The sequence below is a fragment of the Triplophysa rosa genome, linkage group LG11 (assembly GCF_024868665.1).
Source record: "Triplophysa rosa linkage group LG11, Trosa_1v2, whole genome shotgun sequence".
Lineage (NCBI taxonomy): Eukaryota > Metazoa > Chordata > Actinopteri > Cypriniformes > Nemacheilidae > Triplophysa > Triplophysa rosa.
In genome coordinates, this window is record NC_079900.1 from 21,093,872 (window position 1) to 21,109,277 (window position 15,406).

Sequence of the window (15,406 nt, forward strand, 5' to 3'; positions counted from 1 at the left end):
AAATACAGTTTTGGAAAAAAAATGACAGTCTATGTGAAACATTTGACATAAAAAGAAATATATATTAACCATGCGTTGAGGTTGAAAAGAAAGCAGGTTTATATGCTAAAACTATCTTTCTGTCCATTCTTTGGTAAACACGTGACATAAACTTTACTCTGTGTACAGTATACAGTACTGACATCTATTGGATCATTTATGTATTGCATCAAATTAGTCTGTTCCAAATGCCTGTCATACAGTACATGTTATGATGTGTATATTTACGCAATAAAACATTGAAAAATACAACTTGGTTAATACAGAGTAGATCCAACAGGAGTGACATAATGTAAAGCAATGAAACCATGGAGCATCTGTGCACTGTATAAGGGAGTATTGGCTGGTGTATTGTGGTTCGCATATAGTCGGTGTTTTACAGTAGAGGGCTCAGGTGAAGCACAGCTGAATTGACAGCTGCAGAACACTGAAGCCCTGAAGAGGAATTACCTGCTGGACCATCAGCTACTGGAAATAACACAGCAACAGGTAAAAAAAAACTGAATAACTTCTCCGTTTCTAATAATAAAATACATAGAAGTGCAACGAAAGATAAATTGGGGGGTCATTTTTTATGACCCATTCTGACCGCTTGATTACAGCCTGCAATACATTTTATTCAATTCAAAACGTTTGTTTACGTTTACGAGTATGAGGTATTCTGATGATAAAGTGTGTGTTGATGAAGCAGTTAAATGTATTATTCATAACTAGCGTATTTGCTATAAATAAATAAATACTGCAATTGTAGGAAACTATCTTTAAGTTACTCTAAGTTACAGTCTAAGATCGTTTGACTTCTTACATTCCGAGGAGACTAAAAGGAATACAGAACAGTATCACTAAAAACTGCTTTTGTCTTGCTATTAAAGCGTTTTTAAAACCCCACTTATTGTCATTTAGGAGTATTGTGTCTTATTGGTCATTATAGTCTGACTCCTTTTGTTTTGTTTTCTAAAATGTTAGAAACTCATAGGGGATTCTTCTTATGGGTTCTTTATTACTATTATTATTATTTTAAGAAATTGAAATTCCTTTAAGCATGTTTGACTTGTGAGGCATGTGTCAGCAATGTATATGTTCTCTTTTCATATGTGTACTTTTCAAGTACTGCAGAGTATGCCTAATTTTTCATCTTCATTTGGGTAGAAGCTCTTGCTTTATTAGGTTTATTCAAACTTAAAACAAGGGGACTTAGTCTTGTTTCTTTAAGGATATTTTATAAAACATGTTTTATTTTAATCTAGTTATGGTGTTAAAGGAACAGTTCACCCCTAAAATGAAAATTCTGTCATGAATTACTCACTCTCAAGTTGTTTCACATTTCTTTGTTCTGATGAACACGGAGAAAGATATTTGGAAGAATGCTCATAGCCAAACAGAAAATTTTAAAATCAGAAAATTTCTTTGTTATGTTGAACACAAAAGAAGATATTTTGAAGTATGTAGGACAGCAAACAGATCTGGGGCACATTGTCATTTTTCCCACTATGGTAGCCAATGGGGTCCAAGAACTGTTTGGTTACAAGCATTCGTCCAAATATCTTTCTCTGTGTTCAACCAAACAAAGAAATCCCTTTAAGTAGTAGTCAGACAGGTTGTTTCATCCACTCTTAAAAAAGGTGCTTCAAAAGGTTCTTCGACGCCATAGAAGAACCATTTTTGGTTCCACAAAGAACCATCTCTTTCTTACTCTTTTATAACCTGAAGAACCTTTCTGTTTCACAAAAGGTTCTTTGTGGTGAAAAAGGTTCTTCAGGTTATAAAAGAGTAAGAAAGAGATGGTTCTTTGTGGAACCAAAAATGGTTCTTCTATGGCTGTGAATGTGAATGGAAGTCAAAGTTAAAAAAGAATGGAAATTGAGAGACATTTGTGTCCTTGTGTCACAGGGCAGCGAGCAGTTTTTTTGAAAGCGACTGCTCAGTGTGTAAGGAAAGTTTGGCCTCAGCCCCTTTACATGAAGAAGTGAATTATGCATTTATTCACTCACTTATAGGCAGATCTGTTTCACATCGGCATCTCATTCATTAGACTCTCACTGCTCTCTCTCTGATCATCCCCAGACTGGACGAGTGGAGGTATCTTAACCCTGCCGTGCATTATGAAGGAGAACAGGTCATTGTGTCAGGTGGAGCAGCTGCCCTGTGCCTGTCTCCTGGACTCGGCCGCTGGCTGCCACTGGAAGACCCACGCACATAACGGCACGGCTGCTCCGATCAGACACAGAGCCAACGGTGCCGTGGGCGCCTTGTGCAACAGTCCCAACTGCTCGGTCGCCGCCAGGCTGGAGGGTCCCGAGCAGGACCGCCGGGGGCCGGGAAGGGTGCTGGTCACCGGAGGGTCCGGATACTTTGGATTCAGGCTGGGTCAAGCTCTGGCCCGTCAGGGGGTCTCCGTCATACTGTTGGATCTCCACAAGCCACCTTGGGACATCCCGGATGGAGCTGCCTTCTATCAGGTAAAGTGATATTGGTGATTGAAGATGTTGGCTGAATTGAGTTGGGGGGCATCCGTTGTTGAGGGGCTCTTAGGTAGCCGGCTGTAACAGAAGCAGGTGCCAGGTGCAAAGTACGCAAGGCGAGGCAGGACGGCGGCCTCAAGTTACAGCACAAGTTTTCATGACTCTTCGCTGACGTGATCACATGTCAATGGGAAACCTCTGGGCGACAGGAAAAGGCTGTGAAAGTGTATTTGAAATGTAAAACAGAAGCTGTATAGTATAGTACTTGTGTGATGTCATGTGCTTAAAGCCAATTTATTCATTTAGAACACATGAATGTGTCTGAAGGTTTAGCTAAACTGATCGCATTTTTGAGAGTTTTATGATACACTCTTAAAAATAAAGGTGCTTAAAGGGTTCTTCACAGCGATGCCGTAGAAGAAGCATGTTTGGTTCCACAAAGAAGCATTCAGTCAAAGGTTCTTTAAAGAACCATCTCTTTCTTACTTTTTATAATCTGAAGAACCTTTTTCGCCACAAAGAACCTTTTGTGAAACAAAAAGGTTCTTCAGATGTTAAAGGTTCTTTATGGCATCGAAGATCCTTTTGAAGCACATTTTTTTAAGAGTATTGGGTTAAAGCTTCTTAAAGGTCCAGCGTGTAATTTTTGGGATGATCTATTGATAGAAATGCAATATAATATACATACAGTAGCTATGTCTTCAGAGGTGTATAAAGAGCTTACACAGTAATTGTTTTTAGAAAACTGTACCTTTTACCGTCACTGGGGTGGTCCCCTTTTAGGGTACATAATTGTACCCCTAAGGACCTGTGACGGGTTGCATAAAGCACCTTAAGTGTAATTTTCCCTTAAGTGTGCCATTAAATATACCTTAAGTTATTCTCCTGTTGTCTTTGGTACAGGGAAATCACTTAAGGTGCTTTATGCAACCAGGCCCTGTTGTGTACATGGCCGGGGTGGGGTGTCGATAATTATACCTAATATACCAATAAATGCTATAAATGATTCAACTTTACTAAATATATTGATCAATAAAGTTAACCAATTATAAACGTATAATTATAACTTATAATATAAGAACTTTATTTTTGTGAAACAGAAAGGTTCTTTAGATGGAACCTAAATGATGGGTTCTTCATGGAACCATTTAGACAAAAAAAGGTTCTTCTATGGCATCGTGAAGCTCCTTTATTTTTAAGAGTGTACCTTAAAGGTACAGTTAAATGTTAAAGAAACAAAACATTTACCTGCACACTTAGGTCAAAATACAATGTTTTATGTTCTGTACCTGTAGAGGTAAAAAGGTGCCCTTCAGGGTACCCCAGTGACGGCTACTGTACCTTGACAAAATGCAGTTTTAACTTTTTCTGAAATTGTAATTTTGATAAATGTTTGATTTTATGCATTTTATGTTTATTAACTTGTATATTATATTTATATTTTTGGTACTGTGCATTCATTCAGTACCACTTGAAGGTTCATGCAAAACTAAAACAATGTAAAATCTAAAACGAAACCAGTTTAGAGCTACACCTAAATAATAAAGTGATTATGATACAAAAAACCAATGCACCGCATAGGTGTGCTTATGGTAAACTTTTATTTCGGTTTACCTTAAAGTTATCTTGCAGTCCCAGACAGGAATAATGTTAAAGGGACAGTTCACCCAAAAATGAAAACTCCGTCATTAATTACTCACTCTCTTGTTGTTCCAGATATGTATACATTTCTTTGTTCTGATGAACACAGAGAAAGATATTTGGAAGAATGCTTGTAACCAAACAGTTCTTGGACCCCATTGACTCCCAAAGAATTTGTATTGTTGGGTGAACTGTCCCTCTAAGAGTCATATTTGGATATTTTACATTAGAAGTGTATCTTTAGGGTTTAATAAGTTAGGGATAACACAGTATTGATTACATTGGCATTGTTATGATTTAGTACTTTGTGTGTTTATTTCAAGAATGATATTCGGGATTTCGATGCCTTGTATAAGATCTCTGCAGAAGTGGATGTTATATTTCACACAGCTTCCTACGGAATGTCTGGACCTGAACAGGTAAGATCCACGTGTGCTTTATTGCTGCCTAAATATTATAATGTTACGAGAGCACATGTTAAAATCTACTTTTCACACTGAATATTATTATTCCAATGATATCTTAACAGTGTCAGTAGCGATACGTTTAAAGATATTTACAACAGAACAGAAGAGTACATGCATTACCAAGCTGGTCAGAATGTGAGTATTTTAATTTAGAGATGTTCAATTTCTTTGTATTTTTATGAAATCAGAGTACATCATCTGTTGTGTTAGCAAGTCTTCGTTTTTTCTCCCAAAAATATGGTGTTTCATTTCAAGTATGCAAAATTGCTAATGATGGAAGTAACTCTTACATACAATGATTCGTTTGAGATAAGCCTAATGGAACACACCTGAACCAGTTTATGACAGTCATCGAGTTGAAATCGAGTTGAAAATTACACACAGGTGTTTTAGGGTGTGTTCGAATTCAAACTTTTTTCGAGTTTTTTTTATTATAAAAAAGCTTTGTATTGATGTATGGTTTGTGGGACAATATCTGGCGGAGAAACAACCGTTTAAAACTCTGGAATCCGAGGGTGCAAAAAATGAAAATATTGAGAAAATCTCCTTTGAAGTTGTTAGGCACTGCCATCCACTCACAAAAAATTAAGTTTTTATATATTTAATTTAGGGAAGGAAATGTACAAAATATATTCATGGACCATGATCTCTCCTTAATATGCTCGTGATTTTTATCATAAAAGAAAAATAGATAATTTTGACCCATACAATATTTTTGGCTTTTACTAAAAATGTTTCCTTGCTTCTTAAGACTGGTTTTGTGATCCAGGGTCAAATAAGTCTGTTGAAAAATAATGTGGTCTGGATTTGTGTCAGTCTTGTAATGACTTTAATACCAATGTCATTATTCACTAATAACAATTTGACATCATGAATTTAACATCCTCACGTCCTCATTTATGTTCGTCATTACATATGACATTGAAATGCAGATGTAAACTCTTGTTTGACAGCTGAGGAAGAAGCAGGTTGAATCAGTCAACGTTGGCGGCACAAACAACGTGATAAATGGTGAGCTTCCAGCATTTGTTTGTTAAAAGGACAGTTCACCCAAAAATGAAAATTCTAGCATCATTTACTCACCCTCAGATTGTTCCAAACCTTTGTAAATGTCTTTGTTCTGCTAAACACAAAGGAAGATATTCTGAAGAATGTCAGTAAGCGAGCAGATCTTGTCCCCCATTGACTCCCATGATATTTATTGTCCCTATAGCAGTGAATGGGGTATGATATCTGTTTGGTTACTTGACATTCTTACAAATGACTTTCTCTGTGTTCAGCAGAACAAAGAAACTTATACAGGTTCGGAACAGCTTGGGGTTGTGTAAATGACAATATTTTCATTTTTGGGTGAACTATCCCTTTAAGGCAAAATATTCTTTAAAGATTTCTTATTTCTTACTAATCCAATGTTATGAGAATGTTTTCCTTTCAACATTCCCATAAACGCAGACAGGTACAGCAGACATGTCATGGCTGTATTCTCGTGAGCTTTGTGTTTTAGTGTGTACAGAGCAGGGTATCTCTAGACTGATCTACACCAGCACAGTGAACGTGACGTTTGCAGGCCGGCCCATTGAGGACGGAGATGAAGATTCAGTTCCCTGCGTGCCACTGGACATGGTGAGAAAGACACAGATGATTTTTTGTGCATTCAGACAGTTTTTAATGTGCTCAAGCTGGTCATCAAAAGACCTTCCTATTAAGATTTACATTTGGCAGACGCTTTTATCCAAAGGTACACTGTAAACCCGAATAAGTGAGTGATGATGTTCCCAATTTTAAGTAAGCAAAACTAGTTTTGAGTTTGTTGTACTGTTGTTGACTCCTTTTAATTTTGAACATTTAGCAAAGTAACTTTTTTTATTTACAGCTAAATAAATGAAAGGTCTTAAGACAACCTAAACAGTTCAGCTACATCAACAATTAACAAACAGCCTTCACAGAGAGTGATGCAACACACACATGACTGCTATTGCACCTCCCACAACCTAAGCATAAGCACCACTCTTCTGAACGATGGTAACCCCAAAAGTCAAAAATACAACAAACTCTTCTAAATATCCAAGATAATTGAACATTCATCATAAACAAGGCTTTTTCCTTTCTAAAAACTCATAAAATAACACTTCATTTCAAAATTTACTTTCCTAATGCAGTCACACGCAAAGCATGCTGGGAAATGAATTTCATTCTCAACAAATCATCTTGAATTAACTTGTTGAAATTAAGTTAAACTAACTCAAAAGTAAGAATTAGTTACAGGAACTCAAAACATTAAGTTAGGATTTTTTTATATAAAATTAAGTTTACACTACTTAAACTGTTTAATTTCTTTGAACATTCGGGTTTACAGTGTATGCATTTTAATCAGTACATGTGTTCCTTGGGATTCAAACCTATGACCTTTTGTCATGAGTTACTCCCCCTCCCCAAGTTGTTCCAAACCTAATTTACCTGTATAAATACATTTTTTATTGGACTGATTGTTTTCATTCTTCGCTTCTCAGTCCCAGCACATAGATCATTACTCAAGAACCAAATCTATCGCTGACCGCATGGTGCTCGCCGCAGACGGCAGATCAATAAAAGGTGAGAAATGGAAACTCGCTGGTCTCTGAGGTCGACCCTGATATTTTGTACAATAGCAATAAGCGCAAGTGGTATCATGTACCCGGCTAACATCATGTGTGTTCATTGCTAATGAGGTTCTGATGTAATGGCTGCTATGGTAATGACCAAAGCCTGCAACCCAACCCAAGCAGACCTGCTGACACGGGGCTAAATTTAGAGCCAGACTTTACAATGAAGCCAAGCGCTGCCGCATGAATTCAACACTGGAGGGATGGGGGCTTGTTGAAAAATGATGTTTTTCAGATGATTCAATAACAACTGAATGATCAAGTTCAAGTTTATTAAGCCCGTGTACAGATGTCACTGACAAATTATGCATAGATGATAATATTTACAAAATGGTATTTATAGATATATTAGCACGTGTAGTGTGGAAATATGTCTATCCAAGTTTAGATGGGTAGTTGACAGGCTAATATGCAAATTTGACCTATGGTGTGATGGCAATAACAATGAAGATAAATCTCTCTATTTTATATTACAAATATAAACATTACTAATATAAAACAATTAAAATGAACAGTTTGTTTTCTAAATTTGATATATTTACGGTAATGTACAAAATATCTTCATGGAACATGATCTTTACTTAATATCCTCATGATTTTTGGCATAAAAGAAAAATAGACCATTTTCACCCATATAATGTGTTATTGGCTTTTACTAAAAAGGTTTCCGTGTTACTTAAGACTGGTTTTTGTGATTCAGGGTCACATATAGTATATGTATTGGTATGCCAGGAAAGTGCAACTCTTGGATGTAAACGGTGGAAATTTGTTTACAAACTTGTATTTCAATATGTTTTACACCGTGTCTACACCGGGCGCGGCGCGATGCGACGCAACAAAAGAATGCATTAGAACCCATTATAATTTTCAATTTTGTCCACACTGGATGCGTCCGGTGTAGACACGGTTACTGTTACATATCACAACACTGACCACTTACATTTCATGTTAGTATGTTCCAATGCGTGCTTATTCTGTTATGTACTTACCATAACCAACTTTACCATTGAGTTCTGTGTGCACTGTGCATTAGATAGTCACAGTCAGTCGCTGTGCACTTGTTTACACAATATTTGGCCATTCCATCATTAGTTTATAAAAACAATATTAATGCAGACCGCAGGCAGTTTGTTTTGTATTTAATATTATGGTGTTGTTGTAGGCGGTGGCGTTCTTCACACGTGTGTTCTGCGTCCCTCTGGTATCTACGGTCCCGAAGAGAGAAGACATTTACACAGGGTGATGGTCAGTACAAGTCGTCCCTCACAGACACACACACGTAGAGACGGATCAGAGACAGTTGTGTAATATTAATGGAGTCTGTGAGAAGCTCCAGTTACGGCCTGTGACTTTATCAACACGTGTCTGCTGCACAAGCCTTTGCAATATAATCAAACTCTGTATACAGTGATTATTTAAAACAACGATATCAAAAACTCACCGTAACTCCGTTCTCCTCTTTGCACAGGTAAACGTGGAGAGGAGGTTGTTTAGCTTTTGTTTTGGAAACCCTAATGCCCAGATGAACTGGGTGCATGTGGATAATCTGGTGACGGCTCATGTTTTAGCAGCAGAAGGGCTCACGGCAGAGAAATCCTTTGTAGCGGTACGTGCAGCACAATAGAGAAACATGCTTTTAAAAGCAACGGACTTGATTGGTGTGTTGTTTTTTAGAGCGGACAGGCCTACTTCATCAATGACGGAGAGGCTGTCAATGTCTTCGAATGGTTGACACCTCTGGTGAGTAACATTGAAGCATACTTACCCATCCTTATAAATCAGCTTTTGTGTGTTTGTAAGAGTCGCTCCACTTGTGTGTGTGCAGTTTGAAAGACTGGGCTATGGGCGACCACTGATTCATCTTCCTGTGTCTCTGGTTTACTCAGCAGGTGGAACGAAATAAAAATGTCATTTTGTTGAATACGTGGCTGAATTGTGAAATCCTGCTAAATTCCCTTTCTCGTGTTCTCCAGCGATCCTTATGGAGAGGCTGCATGTGGCTCTGAGTCCCATTGTGGAAATCCCATTGCTGTTAACAAGAAATGAGGTAAACGTGTTTCCTTTGGCCTTTAAATGTTTTATGTCCGTTTAAACCAAGCATGATGAAGTTTTACCAATCCTAAAAATAAAAGTCTTAAAAGTTCACATTTAAAAGAGAATTTAGGATGCTTTCGAAGTTGTTTCTGTTAAGAAAGCATGTGAGCGTCACATCACTTGACCTGCATGCAATTGACCAACTTGGACGCAAATGATGCGTCTCTGCAACACACATTCACACAAAGTTCTGGCCATATGTATGTGCATGATATGCTTTTATTTCTTTCGTACTGTAACGTGTGCGTGTGTGATATGATCATGGTGTCGTTGCCATGGCAACAGCTATATCCTGTGTAGTGTTGCGGCTTAGGTTTCCATCTCCGTCTAGTTACAGCTCCTTTAATTCTCCTTAACATGGATAGCAGCGTAAGCACTGGTGCACTTAATGTAACGAGAGATCCAGACGAGAGTTTGTATATGTGGAAGAGGTTTACGCTTAAGGTCTGATAGATCACATGTACATGCCATTGGCACGCTTCACGTGTTTAGCTGCTGTTTGTCACAGCGGATCTTGTGGAAGAGACAGGAGAGGTGTACACTGGGGCTGCGTCGTGCATTAGTCATGAGAAACTCAAGATACGGCCGAAAGGGGTGATTCTGGTCAGATGGCAGCAGGTTTGATGATTGCTCTGTGAATAAAACATGACGCACAAGCTCCTTGCTAGATCTTTGGGCTTGAGATGGACAGATGAAGTGGCACTGAAGAGACACAAGCAGAAAATCACACAATGGCATCACAGTTTTTGATGAGAATTGTACACTGTTTGTTGTATTTAACATTTACTTTATATTTACATTCATGCATTTGGCGGATGATTTTATCCAAAGGGACTTTAAGTGCATTCGAGGTACATGTTTTTATCAGTATGTGCGTTCACTTGGGATTCAACTCGTGGCCTTGCTAACAAAATGCGTAACTAACTGAGCTACAGGGATACTTAATATATGTTTAAAGTATTATACATTATTTACAATGTTACAAATGTCTCTGCTCTTGGCCTACAAGACCACCACTGGTTCGGCACCACCTTATCTTCACTCGCTAATGCAGACTTATATACCCGCCAGATCCCGATGCTCTGCAAACGAACGACGTCTTGTGGTGCCATCCCAAAAAGGGAAAAAAATCACTCTCACGTACCTTCTCGGGATCGGTTCCACATTTATGGAATGATCTGCCCGCTGCTACAAGATCAGCAGATTCTGTGGCCATCTTTAAGAACCGTCTGAAATCACATGTCTTCCGTCAGCACCTGACCAATCAGTTCTGACTTCTATTTCTTTTCTACTCTTTCTATCCTTAAAAAAAAAACGTAGCTCTGTATACTGTGGTAGGCTATATGAGACCAGTTTTACTGCACTTATGCCTTTTGTTGTTCCAATTGCTTCTATTGTTTATTTCATTTGTAAGTCGCTTTGGATAAAAGCATCTGCTAAATGTAAATGCAAATACCAGCTGTGCTTTGTCCTGTTCTGTCCACTAGAGGGCACTTTATATTGTTTTAGTGCAATCTAGTTTAAAGGTGCAGTTTGTAACAATTTTGCAGTAAAATATCCAAAAATCACTAGGCCAGTGTTATATATTTTGTTCAGCTGAGTACTTACAATTTGTTCAGCTAAGTACTTAAAAATCGCCTTTCTAAACAGTGACACGGGGCTGTGCAGTCGCCTGTCAATGGCGTCATATCTGCGTTCCCCTTTGTTACCGCCTTTACTGACGTAGAAAATGCATGACAACAGTGTCGTGGACAAATGCGGAAGTATCTAGCGTCTAGCAAGCCACTAGCTTGTTTCGAGCAGTCATTTATTTATGGACCACAATTATTCGCAACATTTATAAAACTTTATTACTTTCCCTCATCCGCTAACATGATTAATCGTTCCCGTCTGATTGATGGCCATCAGCGGTGGAGTTGAAGACAACAGATCCCATAATTCCACACTCCTTCACAGCGTCATCAAGCTACGGCATTGTTGTTGTTTTTTTCAAAATGCACCTTTAAGGTCCATCTTTCTCTTTATCAATATCTGATGGTCACCAACTCACAATTTCTACCAAGTAAAATATTAACGAATTTGGAAAACTGGAAAAATAGTGATAATGACAGTCAAACACTAAGAAAAACCTTGTTTTAGCATATTTTAATGCTTTTTTTGTCTTTTAAGTTTTTGTTAATTTTGAGTCATCATTCAACGTTTGCTGGAAATATATATATTTTATAAATATTAAATATTCAGAAAGTGTAATTTTTTTAATTCAATTTGTCTGTAGTTTATCTAGCTACTAAAGAGACAGTGTTTATGGGGTGAAAAGTTGATCTTGGATACCCCAGCTAACAGGGAATGGTTTCAGAAATGTGGCTCTTAAAGTTCTCTCAATGTTATCAAAACGTTGCTAAATGTTTTAAAACGTTACAAAAGCATTACATTGTTATGTAAGAAAATGTTAAAGACATTTATAAAACAGTTCTTAATGGGAATGTAAGCAAAACTTTCTAAAAACATACTTGCGTTAGCAGGGACAGTATATCATTTTATTGCATGTCACAGTGACCCAAAGAATATTTTATCAATATTCTTTGGGTCACAAAATGTTTTTTTTTTTTTATATATCCAGTTAAATAGATTCACAGCACATTATTAAACACTTAAACAAAGCATCTGGAAGTGTCAGCATGAAGGTGAACACAGATCAGTTTTCGAGAAAAACAACATAGTCCTTGTCAAAAATTCGCCACACTAAATTGCCCCAGAACTGATGATGAAGTCACAAATATTTACAAAAAACTGTTGTATTCTACTAGCGCTTTATTTAGCGCATTTAGTTATGTAAAATATTCTTGTAATCAAAACACTAATAATAACACAATAATAACCGCATGCTTTTTCATTGATTGTAAATATATGTGTAGGTGAGTTGTATGCACTGGGTGAAATTTATGTCATTAAATTAATATTCATGAGCTAGTCTGCTGTGGTTTTCCTTTGGTCCTGGTGTAGACACCGGTGTGTTGGGTGAGGGTGTAAGACAGGACCTGTCCTGGCTCCTGCCCAGTGGAGGTTTTCCATCTAGATACCCAATCTGTAGGCTGGTAAGGGGAGAGAGACCGTGGGGGCATTTGAGCGTGCCAGGAGAGCACAGGGTACAGAGCAGCTTTATATAAAAGTAATGCCAGGTAAAAGGAGGTCATTAAAGCCATTAGTAAATGTGTAGCCTTCAGAATCTGATCCTAATGTCCATCTCTCAGCGATGTGTCCAGCTTCAAGGTGACTGAACCGAGTGACCTCTTAAAGAAACAGTTCAGCCAAATTCACTTGCCTCATAGATGTAAATAGTATTTTTTCTAAGAAAACAAATAGCAGATGTTTATAGACTGACACCCCGGAGTCACCATTCACTTCCATTGCATCGGAGAATCACAATGACAAGTGAATAGTGACTGAAACTATCCGTCCCAACATTCTGGGTTTTGTGCTTTAGAAATGATAGAAAGTCAAGTTTCTTTAAAAGCTCTTGACACTAAAGTAACTGAACAGTGGTCACCTGCATGTCTGTATCTCCCTCAGGTGAGAAACATTGCGGTCAGTCACACCTTTAAAATCGAGAAGGCACGGCGAGACCTGGGCTTCTGTCCTAAGAAGTACAGCCTGACCGACTCTGTGGATCAGTACCTGCGGACCCGGCCCCCCCGTCCCACCTCGTCTCTTACTAACACACAATACCTCCTCCGTCTGCTCCTGCTGCTTGTGTTGGGATTCATCGTCCTGATGCTCTGCTCTGCTGTGTGGGAGTGACCTGCACCTCAAACCTCATCATGACAGCCTTCTTTAGCAGATGCTGTGATCTTACAGTACACGTAATGCAGTCTTAATTCTTCTGGAGATATCTGGGATCACAGTGGTGATGGTTTATACTTTAACCCTTGCGGGTTTCAACCAGGGCTGGACGATACGATGAATACTCACAGGATATTTGTGATGGTTTTAGTGATAATATAAATTAAGGAACATTGTGAACACTTTTATTTGCTTATTTATTATTTCTTAAACGTTGTGTCATTACCAAACTCATGATCTTTTCTTGTTAAGCAACACATACAGTAGGTCCGTGTTGAGTGCATTAAGACATGAGAGCTGTTTGATTTAAACTTCAGTGTTAGAGTTTGTAAGTGCTGTCTATTTCTGTGAATTAGTTCAAATATCACATACTGTTTCAATGAATTCATTCAAAACTGAATATGTGTGACATTTTTCATATATGAAATTGTTCAAACTATATGTAAGGTAATTTTTGCTCTGTAAAAAACCCAGAAAAACAATTCTTCAGTATGTATATTTAGTAAAAAAAAACAGTGTGGGAAATATGCCTTGATCATTTTGTACTTGATCTTGAGCTTACTAGGCAACTAGTCAAATATTAAAATAAAATGATTCAATTGTAAAAAAATGTTGAAATGAAACATGTTTTATTTATCCTACCATTTATTCAATGGCGTCTGTATTTTTGCATTTGAAGCATTAAGTAAATGTCAATTACATGATTTACAGTATATGCTGAAAGTGTAGACTACCTGATTACACTTCATATACGTATTTAATAATTTTAAAACATCAAAAACACTGTTTTTCAGTTAACATATGTTTTTCATTGTAATGTTTATCTATTGAAAAATGATCTATAGAGATTTAAAGTGATACTTCACCCAAAAATGAAAATTCTGTCATCATTTACTCACCCTCATATTGTTTCAAACCTGTGTAAATTTCTTTGTTCTGATGAAGACAGAGGAATATATTTGGAAGAATGTTAGCAATTTACAGTTCTGGGACATCATCCACTACCATAGTAGGATTTTATTGTATTTTTTTTTTGGTCAGTTGTTCTAAAAATTTAGGAAAACAAACAGTTCTGGGGCACCTTTGACTATCATTACATTTTTCCTATATGGTGGTCAATGTTGTCCCAGAACATTCATACAGGTATGAAATTACATGAGGCTGAGTAAATGATGACAGAATTTTCATTTTTGGGTGAACTATGCCTTTAACGTTTTAACATGAGGTACCACTAGAGGGCACCAGCTATTACCAAATAAACCAATAAGGCATGAAAGGTCGTGAATCAAAGTCTAAGTAGACGGATTTCTAAGCCGTAATAAAATACCCCAATATATAACGGCTGACCACACCACATAGCCTAAATATCACTTTATTTACTTTATTTTATGAAACCTTGCTAAGCATATGGAATAACCGTTTTATATAAGCAATAAGCTTATTGCTTATAGAAACGGCTCTCACTAAATCCTTGGTGTTTCGAGTCAGATCCGTGGGCGTGGCTTGTTGGTTTTAACTAAATCTTTGGTGTTTCAAGTCTTACGAAACCTTTACCCTAACCCTAACCTTACTCTAACCATCTAAACTACCTATGATTGTTAAAATTGACGAAAAAACACATTTGGGTGATGACGTCAGACTCGAAACACCAAGGATTTGGCGTATGACGTTAGAATGCATGCGCTATCTCCTTTGTCGGACGTCAGATTCCAGGCTTCTGATTGGCCAACACGGCTTTATGGTTAGGGTTATATCGCCACCTGTTGGTTTGGCGTGCATTTGACAGCGCTTTACAGCGTGTTTTTGCGTTTTCGTGTGGATGCAGGGTTTTTTTAAACGAGGAAGGAAAAACTCTGTTTATAAAAATACGTATGTACGTGTGGACTAGGCCTAAGACAGACCAAGATCCGAGTTTACTTTAAGTGAGCAACAGTGTCAATGCAAATATAACTGAGTTTATTTTTCTCCGTTCACCTTGCTCCACTGAGCTTGGTTCAACATTCACTTCTATGAAACGCTGAAAAAATGTTGAACCAAGTGAGTTGTGTACATGCAGCCTACTATGTCAGGCATTATTCGGTTGTGCATTGGCCATTGAAAGTTATCGTACTATTCATGCATTTAGAATACAGCACACTAAAATAAGATAAACAAAACAAATAATCTAAAACTGATTGATAACATTTTAACTGACCCATTTATCTCATCATTAATAAAAGAC

General features: G+C 37.6%; 1 protein-coding gene across 1 annotated transcript; it reads left to right on the top strand.

The window, feature by feature from the left end:
• Window positions 1-2,141: 2,141 nt before the first annotated feature.
• Window positions 2,142-13,628, top strand: sdr42e2 (short chain dehydrogenase/reductase family 42E, member 2). The gene is made up of 11 exons (XM_057346716.1): window positions 2,142-2,498; window positions 4,466-4,561; window positions 5,563-5,620; window positions 6,114-6,232; window positions 7,126-7,201; window positions 8,414-8,496; window positions 8,720-8,857; window positions 8,926-8,991; window positions 9,077-9,140; window positions 9,225-9,298; window positions 12,916-13,628. The coding sequence occupies exons 1-11, from the start codon at window positions 2,142-2,144 to the stop codon at window positions 13,141-13,143; spliced, it is 1,359 nt and encodes a 452-aa protein (XP_057202699.1). The 3' UTR covers window positions 13,144-13,628.
• The last annotated feature ends 1,778 nt before the right edge of the window (window positions 13,629-15,406 follow it).